Here is a 15700-nt window from a genome sequence, read left to right on the forward strand (position 1 = left end):
TGCTATCTGATGTGAAGTGGGCCCGCTTTGTACGGCACTACACCATTAATCTAATTATAGATAGCTGCAAATGAAGTGCTGTCTGAGCACAGAGACGGAAGAAAATAGCGCTTTTGTCATTTAGCATGACTCTGTGAAGCAAGATCGCACTTTACGCGGCGGCGCGGCAGAATGGAAATCTGAATAATATCGCTGCCTGTTGCATCTTTTCTAATTACCGCAGCATTGTAAACACAACTGGGCGCTGATATAAATAGAGCTGTAGCTGCGCTGTCATGTGGGTTGTAGGAGAAAATCCTTAGTGTGCTGTTGTATTAAATGATGCATCCTGATTGACAGCTACCTTGAGACTGCGCTGATGGAGTTGTCACAGCACCGCGGGCACCGGCTGCTCCAGCTGCAGCCGCCGCCGCCGCCGCCGGGAGCCGGCACCGGCGGGAGCGGGCCCGGCCCGCCTCGGTCCGCCGCTTCAGCCGCCGTCTGAGGCGGAGGGAACGCGGTTTTGCACGGCTTTAACCCTTGCTAGGGCTCTCTAGAGTGCTAATTACCTATCGCGCAAGGAATGGAAGGTGGGAAATGTGGCTGAATTACAATTCTAATTAAGTTGCTGCTGCTGGAGTGTGTACTGTATGGTGGTGAGGTTTCTCTTTTTCCTTTCCCTTTTGCTGCCATTAAAGGCTCATGATCTCTGTGGCTGTTTTGGTGTGGTGGTGTTTTTTTTGTTTATTTGTTTGTTTGTGTGGTTTTTTTGTTTTGTTTTTTTTTTTAACTGTCTCCATAGCATGTTGAGTGTTCGCCGCTCCCTTAGGCTCAACGTGCCGTTATTTTGTGCAGGTGTTCATGCCCGTCCTCGCCACCACCCTGCGGAAGCAAATCAGCTCTAGAACCCAGAGCTGGGGAAAAAAAGCCCCCGTGATTTGCAAAATGTCATTTATCTCCGTGTTGAGTAAGAAATCCTTGACTGGGAAAGAAGGCGGTGCCTGACGCCTTCAAGTAATATGGAATAAATACCTCATTTTCCTGTTTAGATGCCGTGGTGGAAATCTAAGCAAGGGTATGGTCACAATGTTAAAATGTGTAACGGCTAATAAAAAAGGCAGCGTGCTCGCTGTGTTCAGCACTGGGACATTGCTTAGTATTGCTTTGAATGAAGATTGAATAACATACTACTTGTGAATCCATGATGGTCAAACCGCAGGTGACAGCAATTAAGTGACGTGAGGCAGGATGCGGATCAGGAATGTATAAAGGGAAATTATGTGACCACAGTTAATAAATTTCACTGATTCCAAAAATGAGACTGTAAGGTTAGTGAAAATAATGAAGACGCACAGCAGACAGTTTTGCTACTGAAATCTGAGCTACGTAAGATTTTCACCCTTCTGACCACAAGAATGACAGACTCTTGAAAAACACGGCGGAACATTTAGGTAAAGCATACTGAAAATGCACATCTGGTCAGCAGTCCAAACACTGCCGTAAGTAACGTAGGGGTGGTGATACATTAGATTGCTCTATAAAATCTCCAGTGGAGTTTGAACATTTACAGCTTCTGGGGACATGAGTTTCAGGTGTACAGGGAAGATCATATTTAATAAACTAATGTGAGATGTAACAGAGTGCAGTTTTCAGCATTTTCCTGAAGGTTTACAATATTCTGTTGTACACAGCAAGGCAACCATATCTGTGCAAACTACAGAACTTGTTTTTAAGGCAAAGATGGGGTCAGATGTGTCCTGGCCACCTTTTTAGTAGCAGCTGGTCTACTTCTTGTCTACTGGCTTGGGGGATCAGTATATGTCTACAAAAAACCTCCACAAAACCCAAGGTATAATTTTCACTGCATTTACGTTCTTTTCCTCCCCCTTACTCCTTTGCACTGCTATTATTACACCTTTTTGTTTTCTTCTTTTTTGTCACGGAGATTTGGTTGTAAGAGGTAGTTCTGCATTACATATACGTCCCGTTCATTTAGTGGGAGGGGTAGGACAGGGTACTGTTACCCTTAGAAAACTATTAAGTAGCATCACTTTTTCCCTACTATAATTTTTGCCAACTGATTGTGGACTCCAGCAGTCTTGTGGAAAAGAAACACCTGTTTTCTATGCCATCAAAAGCTGTATGGCTCCGTTCGGGTACCTCTTTATTAACTGTGCTTTGGCTGGCAGAATTAGGCTCTGAAACCCTGCGGAGTGGAGCAGTGGCCGGTGACAACTACTCGTCAGCGGAGATCTGATGGCTAGCAGATTTCCTTGCTCGGAGAGTCCACCCGCAATCTATTTATGACTCCCAACAGATGTTTCTTCTGGTTTAGGCCAGTGGAAACCTTCTGGTCTCTATTTATAACCCAAACTTTACAGCCTTCCCCAATTTACGCCCTTTCTTTCTCCCATCTCCTCCTCCTCCTCCTTGTGAGGATAAAGGAAAAAAACCCGAACCTTGCGTGCACTCCGTTTGTAGCATATCAAAACTTCTGCTTCATCTGTTCAGCGCCGTCCTTGCTAAATCAAAGGCATAGCAGCCGTGTTAATCATGTAATGAAAAAATGTGGTATATTCTTAATTGTCTTTGTTTTAGGGGCGCTGGCAGGCGTTGTTTGGCTCCGTCTTCCAGAGAGCCTTGTGGCCCTCCCCGAGCTGCCCCTCCGTTAGGTGAAGAGCCCCCCTGCACCCCCTCCGCACAACGCATCTCCCAGAGATAAGAAACCCCCTTACAAAGGGACACTTAAGCGGGTATTTAGTGGGGTCCAGCCAGCAGCAGAAATACATCAAAGGTAATCTTAAAGAAGGAACCTTTCTTTGCGGCTTTGTCTTTTTATATTCGGAAAGGTCATTTGTGAACCAACTGTGCCAAAAAAGGCCTTTCCCCAGAAGTTTACTGTTGTTATTTTTTACTTTTTGATTACAGTAACTTGCTTATCCCCCAAACAGACTAAAGAACAATAAACAAATACAAAAGGAAAAGGAACAGCTCATCAATAACAAAGACCTGCGTTTTAAAGCTTTGAGTGTACTGACTCTTACATCTCACTCCAAGCAAAGCAGGAGTCCTGCAGAGAAAGGAATCTAAAAGATATGAAAATTATAAAGATAGTAAAAACAATGTTTGGTAGGGATATTTTAACTTGGTGTGGAGAACTGAGCTTTAAAGTGCAGCATACTGAGGAACATGGTCTTTCCCCCACTGCTGTACATTGTGGCGTGCATAGGGAATTCTGTATTTCAGTCCCTGCGAAATACGGTAACCTAGATGAATGCAGAAGGTCTAGCTTTCCACTTCAAGTTTAAATTTTGAAATTGGGCAGCTCGGAAGTGTTATATGCGGCTTAAAAAACTAAACGGCATCTAAACGTAATCCTTTGAAATCGTATCAAAATAGTCTCTTGCAAGAGGCAACAATACAGTCCACAAATCTAACTTATTTCTGTGTTCTTCCTTTTTTTTCTTTTTTTATATTTTCAAACTCTGAGTACAAAGAAGACACTAACCATGGATACTGAAACTGTGCAATTTGGTGTAATTATATTCCCCCCCATAGATTTAATGAAGGACTTTTAAGTACAATTTATCTTTGATAAATAGTCCCTCTGCACAGAATGTTTATTAGATTGACAGCAGAATACACTCTGCAAGCTTTTTTTCCTTGCCACTTATGACTCAGATGAATTTTAATAGGAGTAAAAAGCTTTTATTTGCACAGTAATTTCACTTAAGGATCATATCCTTCAGAAACTGGCAGACACTTGTATGTCTTGATTGCAAAACAGACACTCGAGAGTAAAGAAACATGCATAAGATGTTATTATTTGACTTGTCACACTGCTGCAATTCTATTTGCAACTTATGTCATCAAATCTCCTATAGGCATCACCGCCCCTCTCCCTACAGCACACGTGCAAGCGTGCATACGTGCACGCGTATGAACACACGCACGCGCTTTACTTTTTAGAAAAAGACTGCAAGGAGCACATTGAACGTAGGGGCTTGTGCAGGGAGAGAACGAGCTGTATTTTGGGTTGGAAAACGTGAGTGCCACAGTCTTCATTGCCGTGATGGTGCCTGCGGGAGGCTTGGAGTTAAAGCAGCTTTTTGCATACAAAATGGTGCTGGTTTCCCGGTGCCATATCAGTTGTACCCAAGGCACGTGGTTGGGAACGGGTTCTCAAATCTTTGGGTGCCACTTCCAGCTTCTGGGAAGATTGTTGTGGCGTTTTGTTACATTTACCGGGGCGGTGGTGGGGGATCAGTTCATTTAACCATTTGCTTGTATTTCTGATTAGAAGCAAGTATTTCTAACTGAACGGCTGCGCTGTTCATTGCACATAATCTCGTGTGTCCAAACACCATTTATGGAGGATGATAATCCTCTGTTACGTTGTTTTGATTTGGCTTTGAAAGCTGCTTTTTAAAGATGTCATTGCAGAGTTAATCACCTTTTGCATGTATTTCTAAATACCTTGTTCTGCTCTCTGCAGAAGCAGAAGGTAGAGTCCCCCTTTACCTTCACCATAAGGGTATCGGATTTTTTCTGTCTCTGTAAAAATGAAAAGTAAAGACATTTTATTGCTAATAAAACAATAGCTAATTGTTTTGGAGGAAAACATACTGTTCAAAGCAAGGTGTTGAACTTTACATCAGCAAAATACACATTTGAATTGTAAATGCAGTTCATCCAACGCTTATTATTAAAACCTTTGTTTAAATTATTGATGAAGAGTGGTGCTGGTCCTCGCTCCGTTGGCCTTGGCGAGGCAGGAGTCTCACGCAGAGACCTGCTGCCATCTACTGGCTTCTTGCATTCATTTTCAAGTGCACTGGGGCAAACGTGAAGGCCGCCTGTCTAAAAGCAATGAATGATCTGTCAAAGTGATTACAAGTTTTTAAAAACTAAAAGCTGAAATTAGTGTCCACGCTTATGTGTTTTCAGAAAGGTTTTGTTTAAGGGGATGCTCTCAGGCACTGGGGGTTCATCGTGTTCTTTTCCCTTTCTAATTGCTATAAAGCATGCTAGAGAACACAATTCTTTTTTCTCAAGGTAGATAACAGCTGCTGAACAGTTTTTGTTGCAGATAAAATATATTCAGATGATATATTTCCAAAATGTTCCATCATTCAGCCTGTGCATGAAAAAATGGAAGTGAAATTGTTTAATATGTTCTAATTGCAAAATCTAAACAAGTTATTCACTTCAAACATTAAATACATGACAAAAATAATGGTTTAAAAATTAAAAGTAATGTTTAAAATTAATCATGTCATTGAAAGTCTGGCAGACTTTCACAAAAGGTCAATTTCTAATTCAGCACAGCACTGGAAACGAATCCCTCAGTGGTCCTTATCCACTAAAGATAATGTGCAGTAAGCATAAAGAAATTTCTGGGGTTTTTAAATTTGTATCTCTCCTCTCTATCCCCAATTTTTAAGTGAACCTGACGTTTCTTTACTGTACTTGATTCTTTCCTTTTATGTGCTCATTGCTGCAGTTTGGGATTGCGTATTTTTCTTTCTACATCGTGAAAATGAAACTCTGAATAAAGATTTCAAAGAGTGATTTTTAGACATTCCTGTGAAGAATAAATAACAGAGGTATTATATAAAAACATGCCATAAACTAGTGCAGATCATTGACTGGAATTGACCAAGGTGCAGTTTTCTAAAACGTTTCTCTTCTTATTCTTTAGTACAAATTACAAATACTGACGAAGGTTGCTGCAGAGCTGAGCAAGTACATGCCAGAGAAAGCAGCAGAGGACACCTCCAGCATTTTGAGATCTCCCATGCCTGGAGCAGTGGTGGCAGTTTCTGTCAAGCCTGGGGACATGGTAAGAAATGTGATCTATATATCTGCGCTTTCATTACATATTCCACACAAATTTCTCCTTGGTGCAATTGAAATTACAGGTCACAGTTTTTTTCTTTTTTTTTTTTTTTTTTTTTTTTGCGTCACCTGTAGAATAAAGTGCGCTGAAGGGTGTGTGCTGCTTTTCATTTGAATTATAGAAACTAATAAGGAAGAACAATTCAAATTAAACTGGCTTTAAAAGGAAAATTTTCAGCTGGGTACGAGTCCACAGCTGAAACTCAACAGAGAGCTTGGTTTTGTATCACAAATGCCTTGGTACGGGGAAAAAAATTGTGTGTTGTGTGTGCATGTAAATATATGTAAGTATATGTATGCTGTTAGTGCTAGCAGGAGGGGATTGTTGATTTTCTGCCCTGAAACAATGAAAATCTTACTAAACAGAAGGGACACAGGATAGATATTGAACATCCCCCCCCCCCTTTTTTTTTTTCAAGAATCTCCGTGTTAGCATTTTGCAAGACATATGAATTTCCTGAATTGGGAATTCCATGCTGGGAATTCCGAGTCTCTTATGGGAATCCTCTTGTCCTGCAGAAGGAATAAACTTGACATACAGAAGGGCAACAGAACATGCTGTTGCCGTCCTGGGGATTTCCACTGCTGCTTACCTCACATTGAGCTGGAAACGAATGTAAATACAGTGTTTTAGAGTTACATATAAACACCTACTTCAACTTGGCTTTATAGGAAATTCTACACGTACGTGATTCCTAAGGTCAGGGCCCTTATCTCTCATAACCGTTGAAAGCAATAGAGTGATGCAGACACAGGAATAGTTGAATCAAATTTTGCAGATTAGTTTTCAAGTACTATTGTCAGTTAAATGATGCCATAAACGTGTATGTGGCACTTAGATACAAACAGAAAGCTTTAGTCACAGAGTTCATAATTCATGGGAATGAAACCTAGATTTTCTTGAGAGATGATGTAGAAATGGGATCAAGATCTCAAGTCCAAAATTAGCACTGCACTTACTATGTGATGGTCTTCAAAAGTGATCTGTTTGCTTACATTTTTCTATGATGCCGCTTTCGTTTTTAAAATATATGGCTATTTCTGTCTGTTTACAGAGAGAAGGGAGTCATCATGTTAATACTGAACATCTATAGGTGCAAATGTTCATATGAATGAAATAAGGAGATTTCTGAGAAAACAGAACAGCTGAGTAAAAATTAGCAAAAGACAAACTCTTTGAGCTTCTACACTTTCTGATTTTGTGGTACACACACTGTTTATACCTTCAAAAACAGCAGTATTCAATTAAAATTAATCATTTTGTCACCGCATGGACAGAGAAATCTGTCATTTCTATATCTAGGCAGTAAGAGTGCCTGAGTGAGGGAGATCTTAAGTAATTTTTTTTTTTTTTTTTTTTTTTGTGAAGAATGAAGGGAAACATTTTTAAGGCAAGGATTTTGAACCTTTTTAAATTTGTTTAAGATTTTTTTGAGAAGTTAATTTTGCTAAATGTTACCAGCCTTCTTGCCCTGAAAGAGTAGTTCTTGTCTTGAAGGAATAGAACCAGTGGAGAAGGAGGCCAGAGCAATAGGGATTTTAAGTAAATAAATAAATGAACCTCCCTCCACAAATCCACAAGTGGTGCAGTGCACCCGAGCACAAGTTGTTAAATAATGTGTGGAGATTTTTTTTTTGCTCGTCCTCTCCTGCAGCTTTTTGCTGGAGGCACTGAGTGACAGAGCATTTGAACGGCATAATCTATGTTCTGCTGACCTGAGCTTGTCAACGCTAATTGTGTGACTTTAATTGCAAAAACGCATTTGCGTTATTGAAAAAGGTTTAACTTAAATCCTTCCTTTTCAGGACTAGTGTCAAAACATTAAAAAAAAGCGAGCCAGCGAGCGCGATGAGGGTAGCATCAGCTATCGGCACTGAATAAGCAGCGGGATGGTGTGATTCAGATTACACGTCTTGGCTGTCCGTCAGAAACCAGCTCACTCACTACGGCTGTTCAAGGCATGATGGGCAGGGAACTGTAGCTCCCTGATAAATACAGCTCTTTTTGTTGCACGGCTTGGGAAAAGTCCGATTTCTTTAGTCTTCTGGAGAAATGGGAATTTAAGTAGCTCCTGTTCCGTGTTTGCAGCTGGGTTTGGCAACTCAAATTTGCATCGTGTGTGAAAACAGCACAGCTGAAAAATGGGAGAGCGTGAGGTAGTTGTCCATCTTTCCACTCAGGTATTGCTGCTGCTCACAATAAAGCTGCCTGGCTATCAGCTGCTCCGAGATGGTTTTCTCCTAACCCGTGCTCTATGCTAAATAGTGTTAGCGCAGCACCGTGCCTGCAAGAGCACCGCGCTCGCAGAGGGAGGCTCTCGGAGCGGTCAGTAGCATGGGGAGCTGGGCTGCCGTACCCTTCCTTCAGGTGTAACTTTACCAATGGTGAAGAAACTCCCAGAGAGGGACATCTTGTCTCTGTCTGAACGGGCGCGCTTGCAAACTCGTGTTTATTGCCTGCGGTTCAGCTATAGGGCATTACACCCGGTCAGCTAAAGCATAGGGTGTGTGTTAGTCCCTCTCTGTGTGTCCTGAGCCAAATGAGAAGGCGACGCTGATCTCTGCGTTAGTTTTTCTCACTCAAGGTATCATTGCTTTTCCTTGAAGCATAGTGTTCTCATGTGGCTGCTGTTGCTGAAAAATACTTTGGTCTGATGAAGCCCGATAGAAGATTGTGTGAGCATTCTCTATCCTGCTGGTCTGATAAGCAGTTTTCAATTCGTTTTTGCCAAAAGATATTGCATATGCAAGGAATTTATTTTCTTTTGTCTGTATGATGATCTATAGATTTTAGTAACACAGTGGGGAAGTGCTGTTTGTCATTTAGGGAGAAGCAGAACTTGTGATGCTGCCAATTTTTCTAGCTTTTTAGTTACTTTCTACTTTCTTTATTTTCTTTCATGTGATCAGAAGACTGTAATTAGTTGTCACTCAGTTATTCCTGGAGACACAATGAAGGCACTCAGAAGCAGAAAGCAACATAAACAACACAACAATTTGAAATCTGGCTGAATGGAAAGAAGGTTAATATTATTTAGGGAAAGAAGGTTTAAATTTAGCTTACATTCCTCATGATAACGCAGTCACGTTATACAGGAACTATCCATTTGGAGGGGGAGGGCGTTTGCATGTTTATTTTGTACGCAGATCGTTGCTGACAAGCGTGCATTAGGACGACATGCAGGTTTGGGAGAGTTACTTTTTGGTTCCCCGTGGTGCCAGGGGCCAGAGAAACCCCTGGGCTTCCAGCGCCCAGGCGAGGGACTCGCTCTGTTCCTGCTGACGCCGCTGGCAGCGCAAGCCAGCCCTGCTAGCACCCGACAGTGTTTTCATGCCGGAGTGTGGAGATGGCACTGCATGCGGTTTTAATGTCACCCCAACTACCACAAATGCAGCACTATAAAAGCTACTAAAGCTGCACAAATTCGCTGTTTTACTTGGAGAGTAGGAAACGGGCAGGTACTTCCAAATATTTCTTCCTCTGCTTGAGTTGTTTGGCTTGATTTTTTTTTTTGCACGTAGGATTCTGTGCACTGAAGCCGCAGAGGCAGGGAAAGCCCATGATCCTAATGGTTGAACAGGTAAAGCAATGTCGTCGTGCCCCATTTAAAGCAAGCCGCCTGAAGTGCTCCCACAACCGATTCCGAGTTTGGTAGTCTGAACTGAACAGACTTTTCCTTTTTTGCTTTTTCAGTTTTCTGTCAGAGACGCAAAGGTGTTTTTCTTTTAGCTGTATGTTTCTGTTGGTTGTTTTTCTTTTCTAATTAAATTAGGCAGAACAGGTGGCATTACTAAGCCAAGTATCGGTCAATAAGCTAACACCAGTGCTGGTAGCCTAAATCACTTTAATGATTCCCCCCATCCATAAATATGTAAAAGCAAAGCACCTCTGGGTAAACAGCCCAGCGTTACTGAATCTTTGTAGGACTATGGCCAAAAGAAGAGGGCAGTTAATGATTTTGACCTAAGTTTCTAAATTTCCTCTTTTCTTCCCAGTAAGATTACCCCAGGTTTTGGAAGTTATCACCATTCAAACGACTCTTTAAATGGACTTTTCTCATATCAAAATTTCTTATGATTTCAAACTGGTGCTAGTGTAGCCATGGGTACTGATACTGCACGGGATGATTTTATTTCTACCAAGATGTCAGCTATTAAATGTATATGCTAATTATCTCAGTAATTTCAAAATTGGGTATCTTGAAGGGTGCTTTTTTAGTTTTATAACTTACAAAACACATTCCTGTCATTGATTCCACATTTTAAAAACAACCGAGGAAGATGTTTTAAGCTGCATTCCAGTTCTTCTAAACTGCATTCCTCTTCCAGTTCAGCTGCATGCACGTTATTTCAATTTCTCTTGTTATTCTTTAGAAAGATAGTTTAAAAAAAATGTTTCTCCACAATTTTCCATTTCACAAGCCTAGGAAAGTTCTTGCTGTGGGAAAAAGATTTGTTTTCCTTGACCTCTACTGCTGAAATGCTCGCTACTAAAAAACAAAACCCAGCTTCCTAAATTCTGTTTCTCACTACATCGTTCATTCTTGTGAAAGAAAAGGTGGAGTTATAAAGTTGCCTGTTGCCATCAGCCAGTTGTGTGTTGTTTTAAGTCATATTTGCCCTTCAGATCTCACAAAAAAAAAAAAATTCCTCTTTCTTATCTTATACCCATAATTATACTGGTTGGAATTTATAACAGAGGAATAACAACCAGGAAAAACAGTAAAAATTTATTTGCTTAAGTAACAGTTTTACATGTTATATAGACAAATATGGTATCAAATAATAATTTAGTAAGATATTCTTAAATAAGATTTTTCTCTTGTGCATGAACATTTTTTTCTTTTATTGTTCTGTTTTTCCTTTTTCTTTCCCTTTACCTCCTTTCCTCCCTCCTGTTCTTAAGTGATCCCAGAATAAATATTAACTGCATTTTTCTGTTAAAAGGAGTTTGTAAACTTGACCAAATGTGGTCACGAATCTCATGTAGTTTTTATGATTCTGTGTATTAAATAATTTTTTGGGGGTGTATTTTTGTGGGGAAAAAGCCCCTGTTGGTAAACAGGAAATGAAACCATTTTCCCAGCTGTGAAATTTCAAGAGTAAAAGCATTCAAATATTTCACCATTCTTATAGCACAAGGCTTCAAGTAATAATTGTGGTTACATTAAAAAAACCTTAACTTTAGTAATTGCTCATAACATATTTATGTAAATTTTATATTTGACTTGAACAGATTTTTCTTCTGTATCTTTATGCAATTGCAGAATCTTAGATTTGTGTTCGAATGCGGTGTAATTAAGAATGAAATCCTATTCCGATGATGAGGTACAAATAGTCAATATTATTAGAGTTTCCTCCAAGGGGAAAAATGCTACCATCCTTTGTAAAGAAATCATATATTTTTTTTATTGATGTGCTTTGCCTTTTCGAATGATAAGCAACTTTTTAGCCATTATTGAAAAAGCTGACTGATAAAGATTGCTGTGATGGAAACTCAGCTTTGCCTTGGGCTGAGTAGCACAAGGATCGGCCCCAGAAGGGCTCTGCCCGCGTATCGTTTCCCCAGCACGCGGGGATCTCAGAGGCGGTCGGGGAAGTGTGTTTTGGATAAGTGGGAGTGCAATGACCAGCGCTTATTGCTGTCAGGGGGACATCGCTGACCTTTGGTTAATCAGAGGTCACAAAATTTGGGATGTGCTATCTTTGTTAAGGGAGTGTGGCAAAAAAAAGTTTAATAAGGAATTGTCAAGCACTGTTAATTGCCGCTAATTATATTCGCAGCTCTGTAGCTCTGGTTTCAAAGTTAATTTGGAAAGAAGGGAAAACCTGCACTAATTATTTTACATGGTAATGGACAATGTCAAGGAATTTCAATTGCTGCTCATCCAATTCCTCTTGATTTGTTTTCGTGTTGGATGCTTGCTGCCAGATTGCCAACAAGTCAGAGAGAAAAAAATCTGGGAAGGGAATGATACCAGCATGGACTGAGTTTAAACAACAAATAAACAAACAAAAATCCCAGTATCTTCATAAGGGTTTTAGATAGAGAATGCATACTTAATTCACTGTTCAGTGGTTTTGCACAAGCATAAACAAGATGAATGTTTGTAATTATTTTGCAGAAGGCTACAAGAGAGGGTAACTGGGTTTGATGTGGCACCGGCTTGCATTGCCCCTTCGTACTTGCAAGGCTCAATAGGGACACAAGTCTCAGCATAGTGGAAATTGCGAGGGGTATTTACTGGTGTCTCCCCAAAGCTGAGAAAGGAGATACCAATAAAATCCAATTCTCCCTTCACTTTTAACCAAATCTAAGATCCTTTTTGCTTAGGGCTGTCATTGTTTTTTTCCCTTCGGCTCCAAGAGCCTTAAAAATGTTACGCATCGGAGCACCTGTGTTCTAAATATAATGGTCTTAAAAATGTAATTGAGGGATTTTCACTTTTGTAGGCAAATCAGCAGGGTTGATATTGATCCATCTTTTTAGGGAGCCACAGTGCACCAGAAGGTGATACTGTAGAGGGCCCCGTAAACCCTCGGAGCCTTCTGTCTAATTTGGCAGAAAAACACAGAATGTCGGACAACAAAAGAACGATCCGATTCCGTAAGAAATCTTCAGCCCTCCCACCCCCTTTTCACAAGATTAAAAAAAAAAAAAAAAAAAAAAAAAAAGAGAGACTTATTTTTTATCAGCTGCACACAATGATTTGGTGCTCGCTCTTGCATTGAAACAGTTGCTGTCAGAACAGGCAGGAAACAGTTTTCTTTTAATTGCTGAAATCATTCGGAAGTGCTTCATGCACGGCTTCTATACGGCAGATGCTGTGCATTAATTGGCCTGTGTAGGGCTGACCCAGGGTTCCTTGCAGCGGGCCCAATTTTAGGCAGAGGGCTTAAATAGCTTATTTCTTATTTTGTATAACCTGGCGTACATTATGAGCGCGCTCGCACGTGGGGTATTTCATGGTCGGCAGTTTCTAATGTCATGTGGGTTTCAAAACCTGTGTTTCTCTGGTAATGTACTAGCAGCAGGTAAGCTCTAAATACCATCCATCAGGAGCTAATTTTTTATCCAGATACTCCAATGACTGATGAACCTGTCTTTTGTATGAATGTTCAGCACAGGAGAAAGCCATATGCCCCTGGCACTGGTTCCTATGCATTCTTTACAGTTCGTAGCGAGGAGATTAAGAAAAAACCAAACCCTTACATTTACATGTCTTTCATTTATTTAGCAGTTAGCACTTTCTAAAATAGCTTTTTTTTTTTTTTTTTTTTTAACAGCGAAAGGAGATTTAGGTCTCTTAAAGCAATCTGACTACCACTACTCATTTTCTTTATCAGGAATATTACTGCACACCCTTAATAGGGAACCTTGTTTTGCTACTCCCCGTCTGTTCAAAACAGACCTTAGCCTATTAGAAGGTCCTCCCTTGTGTGGGAAGACCACAGCTGTTACTGTAAATCTCATCCAGTAACTGTATCACCCCCATTTTGTGGCTCTGAAGGATGAAATTGAGAAATGGAATACTGTGCAGTCATCCTTTACATCTCCAATTTTAGGCCTTTGCACATCATTTTCATGCTTTTATTCCAAATCAAACAACGTTAGCGAGCAACACCACCCTGTGCTAAATGCCTAGCGTCTTCAGCAGCACCTACGATCATTGTTTTTGGAGGATTTAGGATTTGGAGGGAGGCTGGGGGTTTGTTGCTGGTGGATTTTTTTATTTTATTTTTTTTATTCCCTCTTTTCCCTCCCTCACCCCCCACCAGATCTTTCCCAGTTCCCAGAATTTGTCGGAAGCAGAAATCCAGAGGGTAGCGAGGTGCCTAAGATGGAGGATGCTCTGTTAGGTCTCCACAGAGGGAGCGAGAGCTCAGCACGGTTAACAAACACAACTTTAAAAAGGTTTCTGTTTCTTTAAATCCTTCTGAATAAAGTGGATCTAACTTCTTATGAAGGATATTGGGGGCTTTAATCAGAAATAAGAAGTGGTTTAAATCATTAGCACAACAAAGCAAACTATAAGCTTGAAGATAAAAGTCTCAGGGGAAGGAGTCCTCTGAAAATAAATGGGACTTGATAGATTTCCATATCATTTATAACTTCCCTTAATTACACTTGGAAGACTTGCCAGTAAAACTGGAAAATTGGCAGCCTATATCCATTATAGTAATTTTGCCGACCATGGCAAGCAGCTGGCTTTACTGGATTTTATTTCCCATCACTCACAATTAATCATCAGCTGGAGATGTCTGAAACTCCTCAAAACGTAGCAATGCTGTGTGACATTCAGGCCTCCTTAAAATGCTAAAATCTGCTGAGTAAATGGGCCAAGTTCCCCTTCCAGCGAACTCGTTTTGGTGCGAGGCAGGCTGCCGGTTAATGAGTGCCACTTCGATAATCGGGTGCGAATGTGAACCCTGACCTCGTGTCAAAGGAGGGGACGCAGCAAGCTGGATAAAAGATAGGGGAGTCGGATCTGCAAACTTCACACCAATTAGACAGGGAGCGGGGAAATACATCAGCGCCCATTGGGTTTATCAGAAAGACTCGTAGGGCTCGTGACCATTTTGTAAGCCCAGCGTTGATGACGTCCTGTCACAATCGTTCAGTCTTTCTCAGACGACGCGCAAAAGTCTGGGGACAGGGTACCGTAGTCACAAAGATCCCGCGGTAGCAATGCCCTCTTTTTTGCGCCTCTGAGTTTCAAAGAGGCCTACCTGTAGGTGCAGTCAGTCTTTGCGGTCCTCCTGTAGGCGCGGTGGGAACGGCTCGGGGTTGCTGCTTCTCAGGTTCTGCTTCCACCCCGGGTCGTGAGTTGCTTGGTCGGGAGACGGCTGGAGAGGCTTCCCTGTCCTGTGTGTAACCTTTCAGCCAGAGGAGATGATAACCACCGTGCGGTCCCCAGGTTACCCAAACAGTGCCATTGACTGTTCCCAAATGCACATCAGGAATGTTAGCAACGTCGAGATGTTACGTACCCTCCTCTTCAATGATTTTTTTTTTCTTTTTTTCTTTTTTCTCTTTTTCCTTTTCACTCTGTGGAGAACAAAACTGAACAGCTACTTTGAACTGCACCATGCAGAAATAAACTACTGAAATACAGACCGCAGGTCTAACAGTTAATCGCTCATTTATTTTGATATTCCGAACAACGTAAAGGTAGATTTGTCTGTAGCATAACTCTGTGAGAAAGATACCTGAGTTTAATTTATTTTAAGAAAAGGAGCCCCTTTATTTCACGTGGTTCCAATCAATCAGATTTTTTGTTTGATTTTATTTGCCTGTTTTGACAGATTTGGGTCATCACTGAGGCCTCTCTTAATTGAAATGTAAAGATGGTGGTTTACATTGGTTTACCATCCACTGAAAGAAATAAATTATACGATGAAAATGCAACATTAAAAATGGTCCAGCTAAATCCTTAAATAAGTTAGAAAGCAAGAACTTGTACACATCGCTGCGGTTTTCATTTGCAGGCTAAATAACAGGCAAAAGGATATGTGCAATTATGGAATGAAAGAAATTGGACAATCCCCAAACCACTGAAAAAGAGAAAAGAGAGATACAAGTGCCTAATTTTAGGATTTGTCGCTTTGCAACACAATGAGTGGAGCTGTAAAGGTTTAACATAAGAACAGTAATTAAACTTCTGTGCTTAAGTGACACTTTCACCAAGGTAATTTTCGACAAATTGCACATCATCAGAAATACTGGCACAGCATTTTCACACGTGGTACCTGCTGAAAGTGCCTCCTTCCTTCCAAATTAGTAAGACTAGATGTTAACTGGATACTTTGTCTATATATTTTG

General features: G+C 40.9%; 1 protein-coding gene across 1 annotated transcript in view; it reads left to right on the plus strand.

Moving 5' to 3' along the window:
- Nucleotides 1-15700, plus strand: part of PCCA (propionyl-CoA carboxylase subunit alpha) — a 301012-nt gene that overhangs the window by 279083 nt on the left and 6229 nt on the right. Inside the window, exon 22 of the mRNA XM_082337650.1 lies at nt 5681-5821. Within this exon, the coding sequence (XP_082193776.1) occupies nt 5681-5821 (141 nt within the window). The remainder of the gene's footprint in view (nt 1-5680; nt 5822-15700) is intronic.

The sequence above is a fragment of the Platalea leucorodia genome (genome assembly GCF_965183815.1).
Source record: "Platalea leucorodia genome assembly, chromosome: 2".
In the NCBI taxonomy this organism is placed as follows: domain Eukaryota; kingdom Metazoa; phylum Chordata; class Aves; order Pelecaniformes; family Threskiornithidae; genus Platalea; species Platalea leucorodia.